The sequence below is a fragment of the Euleptes europaea genome, chromosome 12 (assembly GCF_029931775.1).
Source record: "Euleptes europaea isolate rEulEur1 chromosome 12, rEulEur1.hap1, whole genome shotgun sequence".
NCBI classification, from domain to species: domain Eukaryota; kingdom Metazoa; phylum Chordata; class Lepidosauria; order Squamata; family Sphaerodactylidae; genus Euleptes; species Euleptes europaea.
The window spans coordinates 528,629-543,472 of NC_079323.1; the positions used below are offsets into that span (position 1 = coordinate 528,629).

Below are 14,844 nucleotides of genomic sequence, written 5' to 3' on the forward strand. Positions count from 1 at the left end.
AATATGCAGTCAATTAACAAATCAAAGCACGAAAAGAAGGTTGTGCCTACAGTCCATAAAGACACTCCGTTTCTCGTGCCGTGCACAATTACAGCCTCAGTCCAATTTTTTTTCTTTGTTCTTGCTTTCCGTCCTTGCCAAATAAAATTAGCGAGTTTTCTCTGCCAAATATTTAATGGGCTATCCAAATTTATATTTTTGGAAAAGAAATAATATTCTTGGCAATATATTCATCTTAATAACTAATATTCTGCCTAGTAATGATAAATTAAAATTTTCAGTTTCTTCATTTCTCTTATTTTTCTCCAAACAGTTTCATAATTATTATGGGAAAGTGTCAGGTTAGTATTTGTTATCGTAATTCCCAGATATTTTATTTTATTTACTATTTGAAAACTCAATCTCTGTTCCAGTTGTTTTTGACCCTTTAGGGAGATTTTTTTTAATATTATAGTTTTATTGACGTATGCAAAATATTGCAGAATATACCAAAATATACAAAAAGAAAACATAATACACAAAAAAGAAAGTGAAGAAAAGAAAGAAAAGGTGAAATATAGAACAATACAAAAACCGACTTCCAGCTCTCCTCATACAAAACAAAGTATTAAATCTAATATTTCTTTTGTGAGCAACTGACATGCTTACAGTCCCAAAGGCCGGTGCAGTTATATGGAGACATGATTTATGATGCCAAAGCCAATGAAAAAAAAGTGAAATAGGATTCCGGTATGTTCCTATTTCAGAGTACCTCCTTCAGTCGTAATCAATGGCTTCATCTATCGCAAACAATGACTGGGCGTCTGTCATTGTCAGGCACTGGCCTGGAAGTCATGCCCTGCGCACAGGTGGCTTTCCAAGGACTCTGGCTTGTGTAGCTTTGATATTGTTTTGTCTGCTGAGAATTGCTAAAAGTGTGATAACTGTGAGCTGTAACTGTAAACCTTCCTGGGAACCAGGGAATTGTCCTGGCAACCAACGTACTGTTTGATTTCTGTTATTATGTGCTGCCCTGTCCCTTTCCCTCCATTGAAGTCCACGAATAGCTAACGTCAGTTGCTGCTCCTCACTGTAGACTTTCCTTAATAAACCTGCTGCTTAGGATACCTGCCTGGACGTCTGGTTTTTGGGAATTGCTAGGTGAACTCAGACCTGACAGTCGTGCCGAGCATCTGCTATGGCCTGCAGTACTTCTTAGTCTTCTGACAAGTTCGCTCCTCCAGACCACCCAGGTTCCAATTATTCTAATAGCTGCAACATTATGCGGTATGTCATGCAAGTACCAAAACCTGCATGCAAACTAGATAATTGTAAGAAATGAAATAACCCTGCATACCTTTTCCTCGGAGATACTACTAGTAAACCTCTGTCATCGACCACTAAAACGCACGTCATGACTTGCTTACAGTTTAAGGACGACTAAAAGCGCTTGCCAATTGTTATCAGGTTCAGTGTGCTCACTCAACATTCTTAAAGTGTCCGACTACAAACTGTTGAAAATAATAACGCTGAGACGGTAGTTATTAATCAAAGTAACAAACTTTATCTAGTCTATAGGGGAAAAGGTAAAACGGGAAATTCCTGATAAAATATTAAACCCCTAAACTCTACATAGTCAGCTTACTAAAACATTAGGTTACATACCAACAAGCAATTAGGCACGGCCGGCAAGTGGCTATACGACTGAGTTACAAATTAGCCATTTTACTAAAATCTCTACAAGAAACCAATTGAGCTCGTTAACCAACTCAAACAATGACGTAATTCAAATTGCCAAATCAGTTTGTCAAACACACCAAATAATACATAGGATTGGCTAAAAGCCAGATTATACTTCGAGGTCAGGTCTATGGTGTTGCTAAACAAATACATTAACCCCATAATGACTAAATTTAGATCTTGACTATTACAACACCAACAACATGATAAATCTCAAAAGAGGAATTTAGACCATTAGGTGTTGTGACGCTGAAAATAAAAATAAAAATAACCTCTTGCTGTAGGAGGATCTTCTCTACATTCTGCCTTAGACAAGCCGTTTATTCATACAGTCTATTTGACCAGCAAGAAGTTAGTATATCATATTGTCCAACTTGATAAAACTGTAAAAACTATTACAAATTACACAAATTGATAAAAAAAATATGGTAATAATAAGATATACAAAATTAGTGCATGACACAAAAGTGGCTTGCCAAATTAAAATTACTAAAAATATAGAAGTATAGAAGAGTTTAACAGTTTTTTTTCCACCCCATTATTGCGTATTTTAATTGCAATGGCACAGAATTTGGCAGTGGAATCTCCCCCAACAGAACATTCTGCCTTAGATACATCTTCTGCTGGAGCTGCCAGACAATAAAAACTGAAGATCTGTATCTGAGTGCCTCAATTCCCTGTAATGCTGTACCAGTGGTGCCTCTAAGACGCCATTCCTGATGTGGGAACGATGCTCCCTGATCCTATGTTTGCTTGACACATTGTGCCCACATATAGAAGATTATATGAGCAACATATTATATAGACCACATTTTTTATGTTAGAATTGCTAAAATTCTGCAATCTGAACCAAAAGTCCATCCTTGTCCATTTGAATTCCCACACTGGAAGCGAAAAGGGACACGCCAGACATGACCCACATTCATGATGTCCGACTGGCATCTGTGATGTACTCCCCGCCTTCCTCGGCTCCACACCCAAAACCTCCAGGTATTTCCCAACCCGGAGCTGGCATCCCTATGGCAGATGCAGGGAACCCAAGGGGAAGGTCTTGCCACAACGACTTTACTACAATGGTGAGATTCAAACTGAGGGCTCCCCCCAAGCGGCATCAGCATTCAGGGTTGCTCTGCAAGAGTCTCTGCGATAAGGTGGACATGCACCTTGAACCTTCCCTACAACCCTAAGTTCACAGCCACAGAACTGCTTGTGGTCCAGGGCTGCCTACTCAGGCTTAGGAAACTCCTGGAGATTTGAGCGAGAAGCCTAAGGAGGGCGGAGTTTGCCATTTCCTCCAGGGAAACTGATCTATGTTGTTGGCAGATCGGTTGTAATTCCAGGAGAGCTCCAGGCCCCACCTGGAGGCTGGCTATCCCAGGGTGTGGGGAGGCCTCTCGGATGAGATGGCTAAATCAGCACTGTAGGAAACCCATCGGAGGCCAGGGGTTTGTCCACACAGAATCCTAGAGGCTTCCTCTGAAGCTCAGGGACATGGCTGGGCTTCCCAATGCAAAGGGAGCATCAGAAAAAAGACCTGAAGGGAGAGCTCTGTTGCTGTGCAGATTAGGAAGGGTCTCTGGAAGAGAGGGCCCTGAACGCCTTCCTTGCATGCGCCTTTCGTGGTTGAAGAAGAAGAAGAGTTGGTTTTTATGTGCCGACTTTCTCTGCCACTTAAGGAAGAATCAAACCGGCTTACAATCACCTTCCTTTCCTCTCCCCACAACAGACACCCTGTCAGGTAGGTGGAGCTGAGTGAATGTGACTCCCCCAAGGTCACCCAGCTGGCTTAATGTGTAGGAGTGGGGAAACCAACCTAGTTCACCAGATTAGCCTCCGCTGCTCATGTGTAGGAGTGGGGAATCAAACCTGGTTCTCCAGATCTGACTCCACTGCTCCAAACCACTGCTCTTAACCACTACACAATGCTGCTCCACGTGGGGGATAAAGAGAGCCCTGAATATCTGGCCCTGTCTCTTCTCCCATACAGATCACATTGCAGAAAAGGCAGATTCTTTGGGGGAGGGGATGAGCCATGACATGGAGGAGGGATTGGGGGACCTGAGCGGAGGGTGCATGCTGAGGGCACCCAGGGTGGGAGGCTGGAGCAAGACTCTGGCCTTCTCGACTGGTGCAGCCAGAAAGACTCCAGAGCTGCTTCATGTCACCCCTGGCAAGAGCAAAAGGCTAGGAGGACTTTCTGGCGGACTTTCTGGCTTCGTCCTCCAGCCATAGACCATTGGGTTCAGTGCTGGAGGGACAAAGAGGCAGAGGTTGCTCAGGAGGATGTGGACGTAGGGAGCCACGCCGTGGCCGAAACGGTGGGTGAAGAAGGAGAAGACTGCTGGAGTGTAGAACAGCAGGATGATGCAGATGTGGGAGCTGCAAGTGCTGAGTGCCTTTCCTCGGGCGTTCCTGGACGGCAGTCGGAAGACCGCCCCAAGAATGAGGAGATAGGACAAGGCAATGAAGCACACGTCAAACCCGATCACCGTGGCAACCACAGCCAGCCCATAGGCGCTGTTGAGCCTGGTTTCCCCACAGGCCAGCTTGACTACCGCCATGTGCTCACAGTAGGAGTGGGCGACAACTCCGCTTTGGCAGAAGGGGAGGCGCATTGCCAGCAGGACCAGCGGAACCAGGAGCACCAATGCCCGGCCGACTATGGCCACGGCCATTTTGGCAATGGCCAAGTCGGTGTGGATCGCTGTGTACCGCAGGCCGGACTGCAGGGCAGTGAAGGCGTGGATGAAAAACATCTGGGCCAGGCACGCTTGGAAGGCAATGTCATGGGCACTGAGCCAGAAGATGGCCAGCATCTTGGGGATGGTGGAGGTGGAGAGGCCCATGTCCACCACGGAGAGCATGGCCAGAAGCAGGTACATGGGCTGGTGGAGTGTGCGCTCCAGGCAGACGACAAGCAGGATTGTCCCGTTCCCCACCAGCGCCAGCAGGTACATCACGCAGAAGAGGAAGGACACGGGCATGTGAGCAGACTCCAGTCCAGGTATCCCCACCAAGAAGAAAGATGGCCAGATGGCAGAGCCGGTGTGGTTGGGCTGACTCATGGCAAGCGGGGCAGACAGCCCCCCCTTGGGTGCCCTGACACCTGCAATAGGAGAACAGTCAGACTGGATCCATCCACTGGGAGGCGCTGTGGCTTAGTGGCACAGCCTCTGCCTTGCTTGCAGAAGGTCCCAGGTTCAACCCCCAGCATCTCCAGTTGAAAAGATCAAGCAGTAGGTGATGCGAGAGACCTGAGGCCCTGGAGAGCTGCTTCCAGTCTGAGCAAGCAATACTGACCTGAAATGACTTCATGTGTTTATAATCATGATGTTCACAGTCCTGAACCTCCCACCCCCACCCCCAAGTGTCTACCTCCGAGATGCTACCGAGATAGCTGAGGAAGGGACCCTTCCCCCACTCCTTGCTTGTTCCTCGATTTTGGCACTCAGGTGTATTTAGTGAGCTACCTATTAAAATAGTTATACCCTGCCTTTCTTTTGTGATCCAAGGCTGCTTACAAATCCAAAACCTGAAATACATAAAGCACCATAAAAACCCAGGTTAAGAGATGCTTCAAGCATGAGGAATGGCTGAATCCAGCTGATGAGTTTCCTACGTGGACAAGGGCTTTGTGCGAGGGAAAGACAGTCACCGTCGCTTGTGAAGGGGTTCATTTTGCCAAGGTGCAGGATGAGTTAACCAAGGCCAGCAGTCATTCTAGGGCGACATTTGCCAGCTGGCTTGTGGCAAACTGTCCCTGAGCTGCCCTGTGCTGAGAAGAGTAAGGAGACCCCTCGGCTACACGTGGCTCTGCTTTCCCAGCATCCCATGCTCCTCGCAGCAGGCAAGGCGCTGCGAGCATAGAATCATCGAATTGGAAGGGACCACCAGGGTCATCTAGTCCAACCCCCTGCACAATGCAGGAAATTCACAACTACCTCCCTCCCCCCACACCCCCAGTGACCCCCCCACTCCATGCCCAGAAGATGGCCAAGATGCCCTCCCTCTCATCATCTGCTTAAGGTCACAGAATCAGCAATGCTGACAGATGGCCATCTAACCTTAAAAAACTGCAGGGAAGGAGAGCTTACCACCTCCCGAGGAAGCCTGTTTCACTGAGGAACCGCTCTAACTGTTGGAAAATGCTTCCTAATGTCTAGTCGGAAACTCTTTTGATTTAATTTCAACCTGTTGGTTCTGGTCCAACATTCTGGGGCAACAGAAAACAACTCGGCACCTTACAGTCTGCCTTACAGAAAGCAGGCGCCACCTCCCCAGTCATGGGGATTCCGCATCATCCCTTGAGCTGTCTCTTGGGGCCTTGCTGACTTGGGTGGTCTAAATGCTAAAAGCGGACCCTGGTTCTGAGAATCAGGTAAAGGCTGAAGAGTGGGGCAAAGACCATGGGTCTGCATCTGCTTGGACAAGGTCAATGGCGCTTGCCAATTCAGACTGGGGCTGCGTGCACAGAGGGTAGAAGTTAAGTCTCTACCAGCTCCTTGGTTTTGCTCACTGGAAGTGGGTCGCCTCCTGCCCTGCGATTATTATCAGCATTCTCAGGGTGGGGAAAAACTGGGTTAGGAGGCTGCCAGGTCCCTCTTTGCCACCAACAGGAGATTTTTGGGGCGGAGCCTGAGGAGGACAGGGTTTGTGGAGGTGAGGGACTTCAATGCCATAGAGTCCAATGGCCAAAGTGGCCATTTCCTGCAGGTGATCTGATCTCGATTGGCTGGGGATCAGTTGTAGTAGCACAAGATCTCCAGCTAGTACCTAGAGGTTGTGCAATCCTAAGAAAAAAATCTCAGTACACTGCCACAACTTTCCTTTCAAATATATTTCTCTCTCTTTTTTTCTTTTCTTTCCAAAGTTTCTTAACTTGTCTTAACAATTTATACAACAACAAGGTTATAAGTTCCAATACAGTTTAACTTCACTATACAATTACTTCATTACACTTAATACCTTCTCAGAATCTTTAACATAAATGAGTACTCCTCGGGAACAACGAAATGCCGGCAGCTAAGTCCTTACTCGCAAGTAAGCAATATAAAGACAATGTTGTGAGGAACGCTGTACTCTCTATGTCCTTCCTTTGAACTGCAAGGGTGCAGTCAGAATATTAATACATGGTCTGAAGAAGCTAATTATACACAACGCGAAACAAGAGGCAACCGGGATCTTGTTACATCTTTGTATGCTGTATATGAATGTTGAATGGATCCACATTCAAAATACACAGCTTTTTACAGCCAAAAGAGAAACACCGGCAGGAACGAGATTCCATCATTGTGATTGGACCAGTCCACATCACCTGACCGCGGAAGTGGTGCGGAGTACAGTGTTCCTCACAACATTGTCTTTATATTGCTTACTTGCGAGTAAGGACTTAGCTGCCGGCATTTCGTTGTTCCCGAGGAGTACTCATTTATGTTAAAGATTCTGAGAAGGTATTAAGTGTAATGAAGTAATTGTATAGTGAAGTTAAACTGTATTGGAACTTATAACCTTGTTGTTGTATAAATTGTTAAGACAAGTTAAGAAACTTTGGAAAGAAAAGAAAAAAAGAGAGAGAAATATATTTGAAAGGAAAGTTGTGGCAGTGTACTGAGATTTTTTTCTTAGGATTGCACAACCTCTAGGTACTAGCTGGAGATCTTGTGCTATTACAACTGATCCCCAGCCAATCGAGATCAGATCACCTGCAGGAAATGGCCACTTTGGCCATTGGACTCTATGGCATTGAAGTCCCTCACCTCCACAAACCCTGTCCTCCTCAGGCTCCGCCCCAAAAATCTCCTGTTGGTGGCAAAGAGGGACCTGGCAGCCTCCTAACCCAGTTTTTCCCCACCCTGAGAATGCTGATAATAATCGCAGGGCAGGAGGCGACCCACTTCCAGTGAGCAAAACCAAGGAGCTGGTAGAGACTTAACTTCTACCCTCTGTGCACGCAGCCCCAGTCTGAATTGGCAAGCGCCATTGACCTTGTCCAAGCAGATGCAGACCCATGGTCTTTGCCCCACTCTTCAGCCTTTACCTGATTCTCAGAACCAGGGTCCGCTTTTAGCATTTAGACCACCCAAGTCAGCAAGGCCCCAAGAGACAGCTCAAGGGATGATGCGGAATCCCCATGACTGGGGAGGTGGCGCCTGCTTTCTGTAAGGCAGACTGTAAGGTGCCGAGTTGTTTTCTGTTGCCCCAGAATGTTGGACCAGAACCAACAGGTTGAAATTAAATCAAAAGAGTTTCCGACTAGACATTAGGAAGCATTTTCCAACAGTTAGAGCGGTTCCTCAGTGAAACAGGCTTCCTCGGGAGGTGGTAAGCTCTCCTTCCCTGCAGGTTTTTAAGGTTAGATGGCCATCTGTCAGCATTGCTGATTCTGTGACCTTAAGCAGATGATGAGAGGGAGGGCATCTTGGCCATCTTCTGGGCATGGAGTGGGGGGTCACTGGGGGTGTGGGGGGGGGAGGTAGTTGTGAATTTCCTGCATTGTGGAGGGGGTTGGACTAGATGACCCTGGTGGTCCCTTCCAATTCGATGATTCTATGCTCGCAGCGCCTTGCCTGCTGCGAGGAGCATGGGATGCTGGGAAAGCAGAGCCACGTGTAGCCGAGGGGTCTCCTTACTCTTCTCAGCACAGGGCAGCTCAGGGACAGTTTGCCACAAGCCAGCTGGCAAATGTCGCCCTAGAATGACTGCTGGCCTTGGTTAACTCATCCTGCACCTTGGCAAAATGAACCCCTTCACAAGCGACGGTGACTGTCTTTCCCTCGCACAAAGCCCTTGTCCACGTAGGAAACTCATCAGCTGGATTCAGCCATTCCTCATGCTTGAAGCATCTCTTAACCTGGGTTTTTATGGTGCTTTATGTATTTCAGGTTTTGGATTTGTAAGCAGCCTTGGATCACAAAAGAAAGGCAGGGTATAACTATTTTAATAGGTAGCTCACTAAATACACCTGAGTGCCAAAATCGAGGAACAAGCAAGGAGTGGGGGAAGGGTCCCTTCCTCAGCTATCTCGGTAGCATCTCGGAGGTAGACACTTGGGGGTGGGGGTGGGAGGTTCAGGACTGTGAACATCATGATTATAAACACATGAAGTCATTTCAGGTCAGTATTGCTTGCTCAGACTGGAAGCAGCTCTCCAGGGCCTCAGGTCTCTCGCATCACCTACTGCTTGATCTTTTCAACTGGAGATGCTGGGGGTTGAACCTGGGACCTTCTGCAAGCAAGGCAGAGGCTGTGCCACTAAGCCACAGCGCCTCCCAGTGGATGGATCCAGTCTGACTGTTCTCCTATTGCAGGTGTCAGGGCACCCAAGGGGGGGCTGTCTGCCCCGCTTGCCATGAGTCAGCCCAACCACACCGGCTCTGCCATCTGGCCATCTTTCTTCTTGGTGGGGATACCTGGACTGGAGTCTGCTCACATGCCCGTGTCCTTCCTCTTCTGCGTGATGTACCTGCTGGCGCTGGTGGGGAACGGGACAATCCTGCTTGTCGTCTGCCTGGAGCGCACACTCCACCAGCCCATGTACCTGCTTCTGGCCATGCTCTCCGTGGTGGACATGGGCCTCTCCACCTCCACCATCCCCAAGATGCTGGCCATCTTCTGGCTCAGTGCCCATGACATTGCCTTCCAAGCGTGCCTGGCCCAGATGTTTTTCATCCACGCCTTCACTGCCCTGCAGTCCGGCCTGCGGTACACAGCGATCCACACCGACTTGGCCATTGCCAAAATGGCCGTGGCCATAGTCGGCCGGGCATTGGTGCTCCTGGTTCCGCTGGTCCTGCTGGCAATGCGCCTCCCCTTCTGCCAAAGCGGAGTTGTCGCCCACTCCTACTGTGAGCACATGGCGGTAGTCAAGCTGGCCTGTGGGGAAACCAGGCTCAACAGCGCCTATGGGCTGGCTGTGGTTGCCACGGTGATCGGGTTTGACGTGTGCTTCATTGCCTTGTCCTATCTCCTCATTCTTGGGGCGGTCTTCCGACTGCCGTCCAGGAACGCCCGAGGAAAGGCACTCAGCACTTGCAGCTCCCACATCTGCATCATCCTGCTGTTCTACACTCCAGCAGTCTTCTCCTTCTTCACCCACCGTTTCGGCCACGGCGTGGCTCCCTACGTCCACATCCTCCTGAGCAACCTCTGCCTCTTTGTCCCTCCAGCACTGAACCCAATGGTCTATGGCTGGAGGACGAAGCCAGAAAGTCCGCCAGAAAGTCCTCCTAGCCTTTTGCTCTTGCCAGGGGTGACATGAAGCAGCTCTGGAGTCTTTCTGGCTGCACCAGTCGAGAAGGCCAGAGTCTTGCTCCAGCCTCCCACCCTGGGTGCCCTCAGCATGCACCCTCCGCTCAGGTCCCCCAATCCCTCCTCCATGTCATGGCTCATCCCCTCCCCCAAAGAATCTGCCTTTTCTGCAATGTGATCTGTATGGGAGAAGAGACAGGGCCAGATATTCAGGGCTCTCTTTATCCCCCACGTGGAGCAGCATTGTGTAGTGGTTAAGAGCAGTGGTTTGGAGCAGTGGAGTCAGATCTGGAGAACCAGGTTTGATTCCCCACTCCTACACATGAGCAGCGGAGGCTAATCTGGTGAACTAGGTTGGTTTCCCCACTCCTACACATTAAGCCAGCTGGGTGACCTTGGGGGAGTCACATTCACTCAGCTCCACCTACCTGACAGGGTGTCTGTTGTGGGGAGAGGAAAGGAAGGTGATTGTAAGCCGGTTTGATTCTTCCTTAAGTGGCAGAGAAAGTCGGCACATAAAAACCAACTCTTCTTCTTCTTCAACCACGAAAGGCGCATGCAAGGAAGGCGTTCAGGGCCCTCTCTTCCAGAGACCCTTCCTAATCTGCACAGCAACAGAGCTCTCCCTTCAGGTCTTTTTTCTGATGCTCCCTTTGCATTGGGAAGCCCAGCCATGTCCCTGAGCTTCAGAGGAAGCCTCTAGGATTCTGTGTGGACAAACCCCTGGCCTCCGATGGGTTTCCTACAGTGCTGATTTAGCCATCTCATCCGAGAGGCCTCCCCACACCCTGGGATAGCCAGCCTCCAGGTGGGGCCTGGAGCTCTCCTGGAATTACAACCGATCTGCCAACAACATAGATCAGTTTCCCTGGAGGAAATGGCAAACTCCGCCCTCCTTAGGCTTCTCGCTCAAATCTCCAGGAGTTTCCTAAGCCTGAGTAGGCAGCCCTGGACCACAAGCAGTTCTGTGGCTGTGAACTTAGGGTTGTAGGGAAGGTTCAAGGTGCATGTCCACCTTATCGCAGAGACTCTTGCAGAGCAACCCTGAATGCTGATGCCGCTTGGGGGGAGCCCTCAGTTTGAATCTCACCATTGTAGTAAAGTCGTTGTGGCAAGACCTTCCCCTTGGGTTCCCTGCATCTGCCATAGGGATGCCAGCTCCGGGTTGGGAAATACCTGGAGGTTTTGGGTGTGGAGCCGAGGAAGGCGGGGAGTACATCACAGATGCCAGTCGGACATCATGAATGTGGGTCATGTCTGGCGTGTCCCTTTTCGCTTCCAGTGTGGGAATTCAAATGGACAAGGATGGACTTTTGGTTCAGATTGCAGAATTTTAGCAATTCTAACATAAAAAATGTGGTCTATATAATATGTTGCTCATATAATCTTCTATATGTGGGCACAATGTGTCAAGCAAACATAGGATCAGGGAGCATCGTTCCCACATCAGGAATGGCGTCTTAGAGGCACCACTGGTACAGCATTACAGGGAATTGAGGCACTCAGATACAGATCTTCAGTTTTTATTGTCTGGCAGCTCCAGCAGAAGATGTATCTAAGGCAGAATGTTCTGTTGGGGGAGATTCCACTGCCAAATTCTGTGCCATTGCAATTAAAATACGCAATAATGGGGTGGAAAAAAAACTGTTAAACTCTTCTATACTTCTATATTTTTAGTAATTTTAATTTGGCAAGCCACTTTTGTGTCATGCACTAATTTTGTATATCTTATTATTACCATATTTTTTTTATCAATTTGTGTAATTTGTAATAGTTTTTACAGTTTTATCAAGTTGGACAATATGATATACTAACTTCTTGCTGGTCAAATAGACTGTATGAATAAACGGCTTGTCTAAGGCAGAATGTAGAGAAGATCCTCCTACAGCAAGAGGTTATTTTTATTTTTATTTTCAGCGTCACAACACCTAATGGTCTAAATTCCTCTTTTGAGATTTATCATGTTGTTGGTGTTGTAATAGTCAAGATCTAAATTTAGTCATTATGGGGTTAATGTATTTGTTTAGCAACACCATAGACCTGACCTCGAAGTATAATCTGGCTTTTAGCCAATCCTATGTATTATTTGGTGTGTTTGACAAACTGATTTGGCAATTTGAATTACGTCATTGTTTGAGTTGGTTAACGAGCTCAATTGGTTTCTTGTAGAGATTTTAGTAAAATGGCTAATTTGTAACTCAGTCGTATAGCCACTTGCCGGCCGTGCCTAATTGCTTGTTGGTATGTAACCTAATGTTTTAGTAAGCTGACTATGTAGAGTTTAGGGGTTTAATATTTTATCAGGAATTTCCCGTTTTACCTTTTCCCCTATAGACTAGATAAAGTTTGTTACTTTGATTAATAACTACCGTCTCAGCGTTATTATTTTCAACAGTTTGTAGTCGGACACTTTAAGAATGTTGAGTGAGCACACTGAACCTGATAACAATTGGCAAGCGCTTTTAGTCGTCCTTAAACTGTAAGCAAGTCATGACGTGCGTTTTAGTGGTCGATGACAGAGGTTTACTAGTAGTATCTCCGAGGAAAAGGTATGCAGGGTTATTTCATTTCTTACAATTATCTAGTTTGCATGCAGGTTTTGGTACTTGCATGACATACCGCATAATGTTGCAGCTATTAGAATAATTGGAACCTGGGTGGTCTGGAGGAGCGAACTTGTCAGAAGACTAAGAAGTACTGCAGGCCATAGCAGATGCTCGGCACGACTGTCAGGTCTGAGTTCACCTAGCAATTCCCAAAAACCAGACGTCCAGGCAGGTATCCTAAGCAGCAGGTTTATTAAGGAAAGTCTACAGTGAGGAGCAGCAACTGACGTTAGCTATTTGTGGACTTCAATGGAGGGAAAGGGACAGGGCAGCACATAATAACAGAAATCAAACAGTACGTTGGTTGCCAGGACAATTCCCTGGTTCCCAGGAAGGTTTACAGTTACAGCTCACAGTTATCACACTTTTAGCAATTCTCAGCAGACAAAACAATATCAAAGCTACACAAGCCAGAGTCCTTGGAAAGCCACCTGTGCGCAGGGCATGACTTCCAGGCCAGTGCCTGACAATGACAGACGCCCAGTCATTGTTTGCGATAGATGAAGCCATTGATTACGACTGAAGGAGGTACTCTGAAATAGGAACATACCGGAATCCTATTTCACTTTTTTTTCCATTGGCTTTGGCATCATAAATCATGTCTCCATATAACTGCACCGGCCTTTGGGACTGTAAGCATGTCAGTTGCTCACAAAAGAAATATTAGATTTAATACTTTGTTTTGTATGAGGAGAGCTGGAAGTCGGTTTTTGTATTGTTCTATATTTCACCTTTTCTTTCTTTTCTTCACTTTCTTTTTTGTGTATTATGTTTTCTTTTTGTATATTTTGGTATATTCTGCAATATTTTGCATACGTCAATAAAACTATAATATTAAAAAAAATCTCCCTAAAGGGTCAAAAACAACTGGAACAGAGATTGAGTTTTCAAATAGTAAATAAAATAAAATATCTGGGAATTACGATAACAAATACTAACCTGACACTTTCCCATAATAATTATGAAACTGTTTGGAGAAAAATAAGAGAAATGAAGAAACTGAAAATTTTAATTTATCATTACTAGGCAGAATATTAGTTATTAAGATGAATATATTGCCAAGAATATTATTTCTTTTCCAAAAATATAAATTTGGATAGCCCATTAAATATTTGGCAGAGAAAACTCGCTAATTTTATTTGGCAAGGACGGAAAGCAAGAACAAAGAAAAAAAATTGGACTGAGGCTGTAATTATGCACGGCACGAGAAACGGAGTGTCTTTATGGACTGTAGGCACAACCTTCTTTTCGTGCTTTGATTTGTTAATTGACTGCATATTGTGGTGTCACCATATAAACATTGCAATTCTTGATGTGCTGTTGTGGGTTGGCCTACATATGTTACAAGCTCAGCGACTCAGTGCTTTGTCGTAATTGTTTCCTGCATGTAATAGTGTTATATATGGTTATACAATTGTATACACCGTTTAGCCATAGTTGCTATTTCTTTTGCTCAGTACTTCACGTTTCACCACCTGGAGGTTGGCAACCCTATCTAGAAGAGCCAGCAGGTCCCAAGCAAGACCGTGAAAATGAAGATGGCTGGCTGGGGAGGGGGGGTTCTTTGTCCTGCTTCATTGCCCCAACCAATGACAAAGGAGATTTGTTTGTCATGTACGCAAGATAGTTCGTGGTTGAGGAGCTGGAGGACTTGGGTTCCAATGTCCTCTGCCGTGAAGCCCCCTGGCTGGAACTGGGTCGCCATGCCCTCTTGGAATGCCGTTTTTATGAGGAACTTAGATCACATTATACTGTATCTCTCCCGTTTTAACACATGAATCTAATGCCTCTGTGTCTGACATAATGCTTTTTTTAAGTGACAGGGATCCCAAGGCTACATTGGCCGAAAACGCACGGGCACTTACTCCTGTCTCCGCCCAGTCTCCTCCCATCTTAACGCCATTTTCAGCCCGCAGCAAAATCCCGCGAACGTACCACGACCCCAATACTCCTGGCTGAGGCTATTTTCAACCCAATTTGAAAGCGCGTTATTGTTGGATCCCCTACCCCGTTAACGCTGGTTCGCCGCACAATACTGCTTCCGGCGTGACGTTTTTCCGCCCGACCTCGAAGTCCTTTTTCTGTCTCCTCTGCCTGCTCGCCAGCGTGAGCGATGCCAGGACATCCCGGAAGCGGGGCGTGGACAACAGAGCCGTTAATGTCCTGCCCGCCAAAATTTCCCACCCTATCACCGTCTGCCCGAGATTCTTGATTACCGCTTGCTCCCAGTCCTCGGTAAGGACATGTCTGCCTCTAGCCGACCTATTGGGGT

The 14,844-nt window shown here is 47.0% G+C and overlaps 2 protein-coding genes across 2 annotated transcripts; one reads left to right on the forward strand and one right to left on the reverse strand.

Moving 5' to 3' along the window:
- Positions 1-1,892: 1,892 nt before the first annotated feature.
- On the reverse strand, positions 1,893-6,004 carry LOC130485556 (olfactory receptor 52E4-like). The gene is made up of 3 exons (XM_056858772.1): positions 5,977-6,004; positions 3,932-4,825; positions 1,893-2,032 (listed from the first exon to the last, which is right to left on the reverse strand). Exons 1-3 carry the CDS (start codon positions 6,002-6,004, stop codon positions 1,893-1,895), a joined length of 1,062 nt encoding a protein of 353 aa, XP_056714750.1.
- A 1,845-nt stretch (positions 6,005-7,849) lies between these two features.
- LOC130485557 (olfactory receptor 52E4-like) lies at positions 7,850-14,531 on the forward strand. Its single transcript, XM_056858773.1, has 4 exons — positions 7,850-7,877; positions 9,027-9,920; positions 11,820-11,860; positions 14,454-14,531. The coding sequence occupies exons 1-4, from the start codon at positions 7,850-7,852 to the stop codon at positions 14,529-14,531; spliced, it is 1,041 nt and encodes a 346-aa protein (XP_056714751.1).
- The last annotated feature ends 313 nt before the right edge of the window (positions 14,532-14,844 follow it).

What these genes read in the sequence shown, in the direction of transcription:
- LOC130485556 (XM_056858772.1), bottom strand. Translation starts at nt 6,004, where the DNA reads ATGACTGGGGAGGTGGCGCCTGCTTTCT. An exon ending in GGAGGTGGCGCCTGCTTTCT is followed by an intron (nt 4,826 to 5,976) that starts GTAAGGCAGACT and finishes CTCCTATTGCAG; the next exon opens with GTGTCAGGGCACCCAAGGGG. An exon ending in CTATGGCTGGAGGACGAAGC is followed by an intron (nt 2,033 to 3,931) that starts CAGAAAGTCCGC and finishes AATAAACGGCTT; the next exon opens with GTCTAAGGCAGAATGTAGAG.
- LOC130485557 (XM_056858773.1), top strand. Translation starts at nt 7,850, where the DNA reads ATGACTGGGGAGGTGGCGCCTGCTTTCT. An exon ending in GGAGGTGGCGCCTGCTTTCT is followed by an intron (nt 7,878 to 9,026) that starts GTAAGGCAGACT and finishes CTCCTATTGCAG; the next exon opens with GTGTCAGGGCACCCAAGGGG. An exon ending in CTATGGCTGGAGGACGAAGC is followed by an intron (nt 9,921 to 11,819) that starts CAGAAAGTCCGC and finishes AATAAACGGCTT; the next exon opens with GTCTAAGGCAGAATGTAGAG.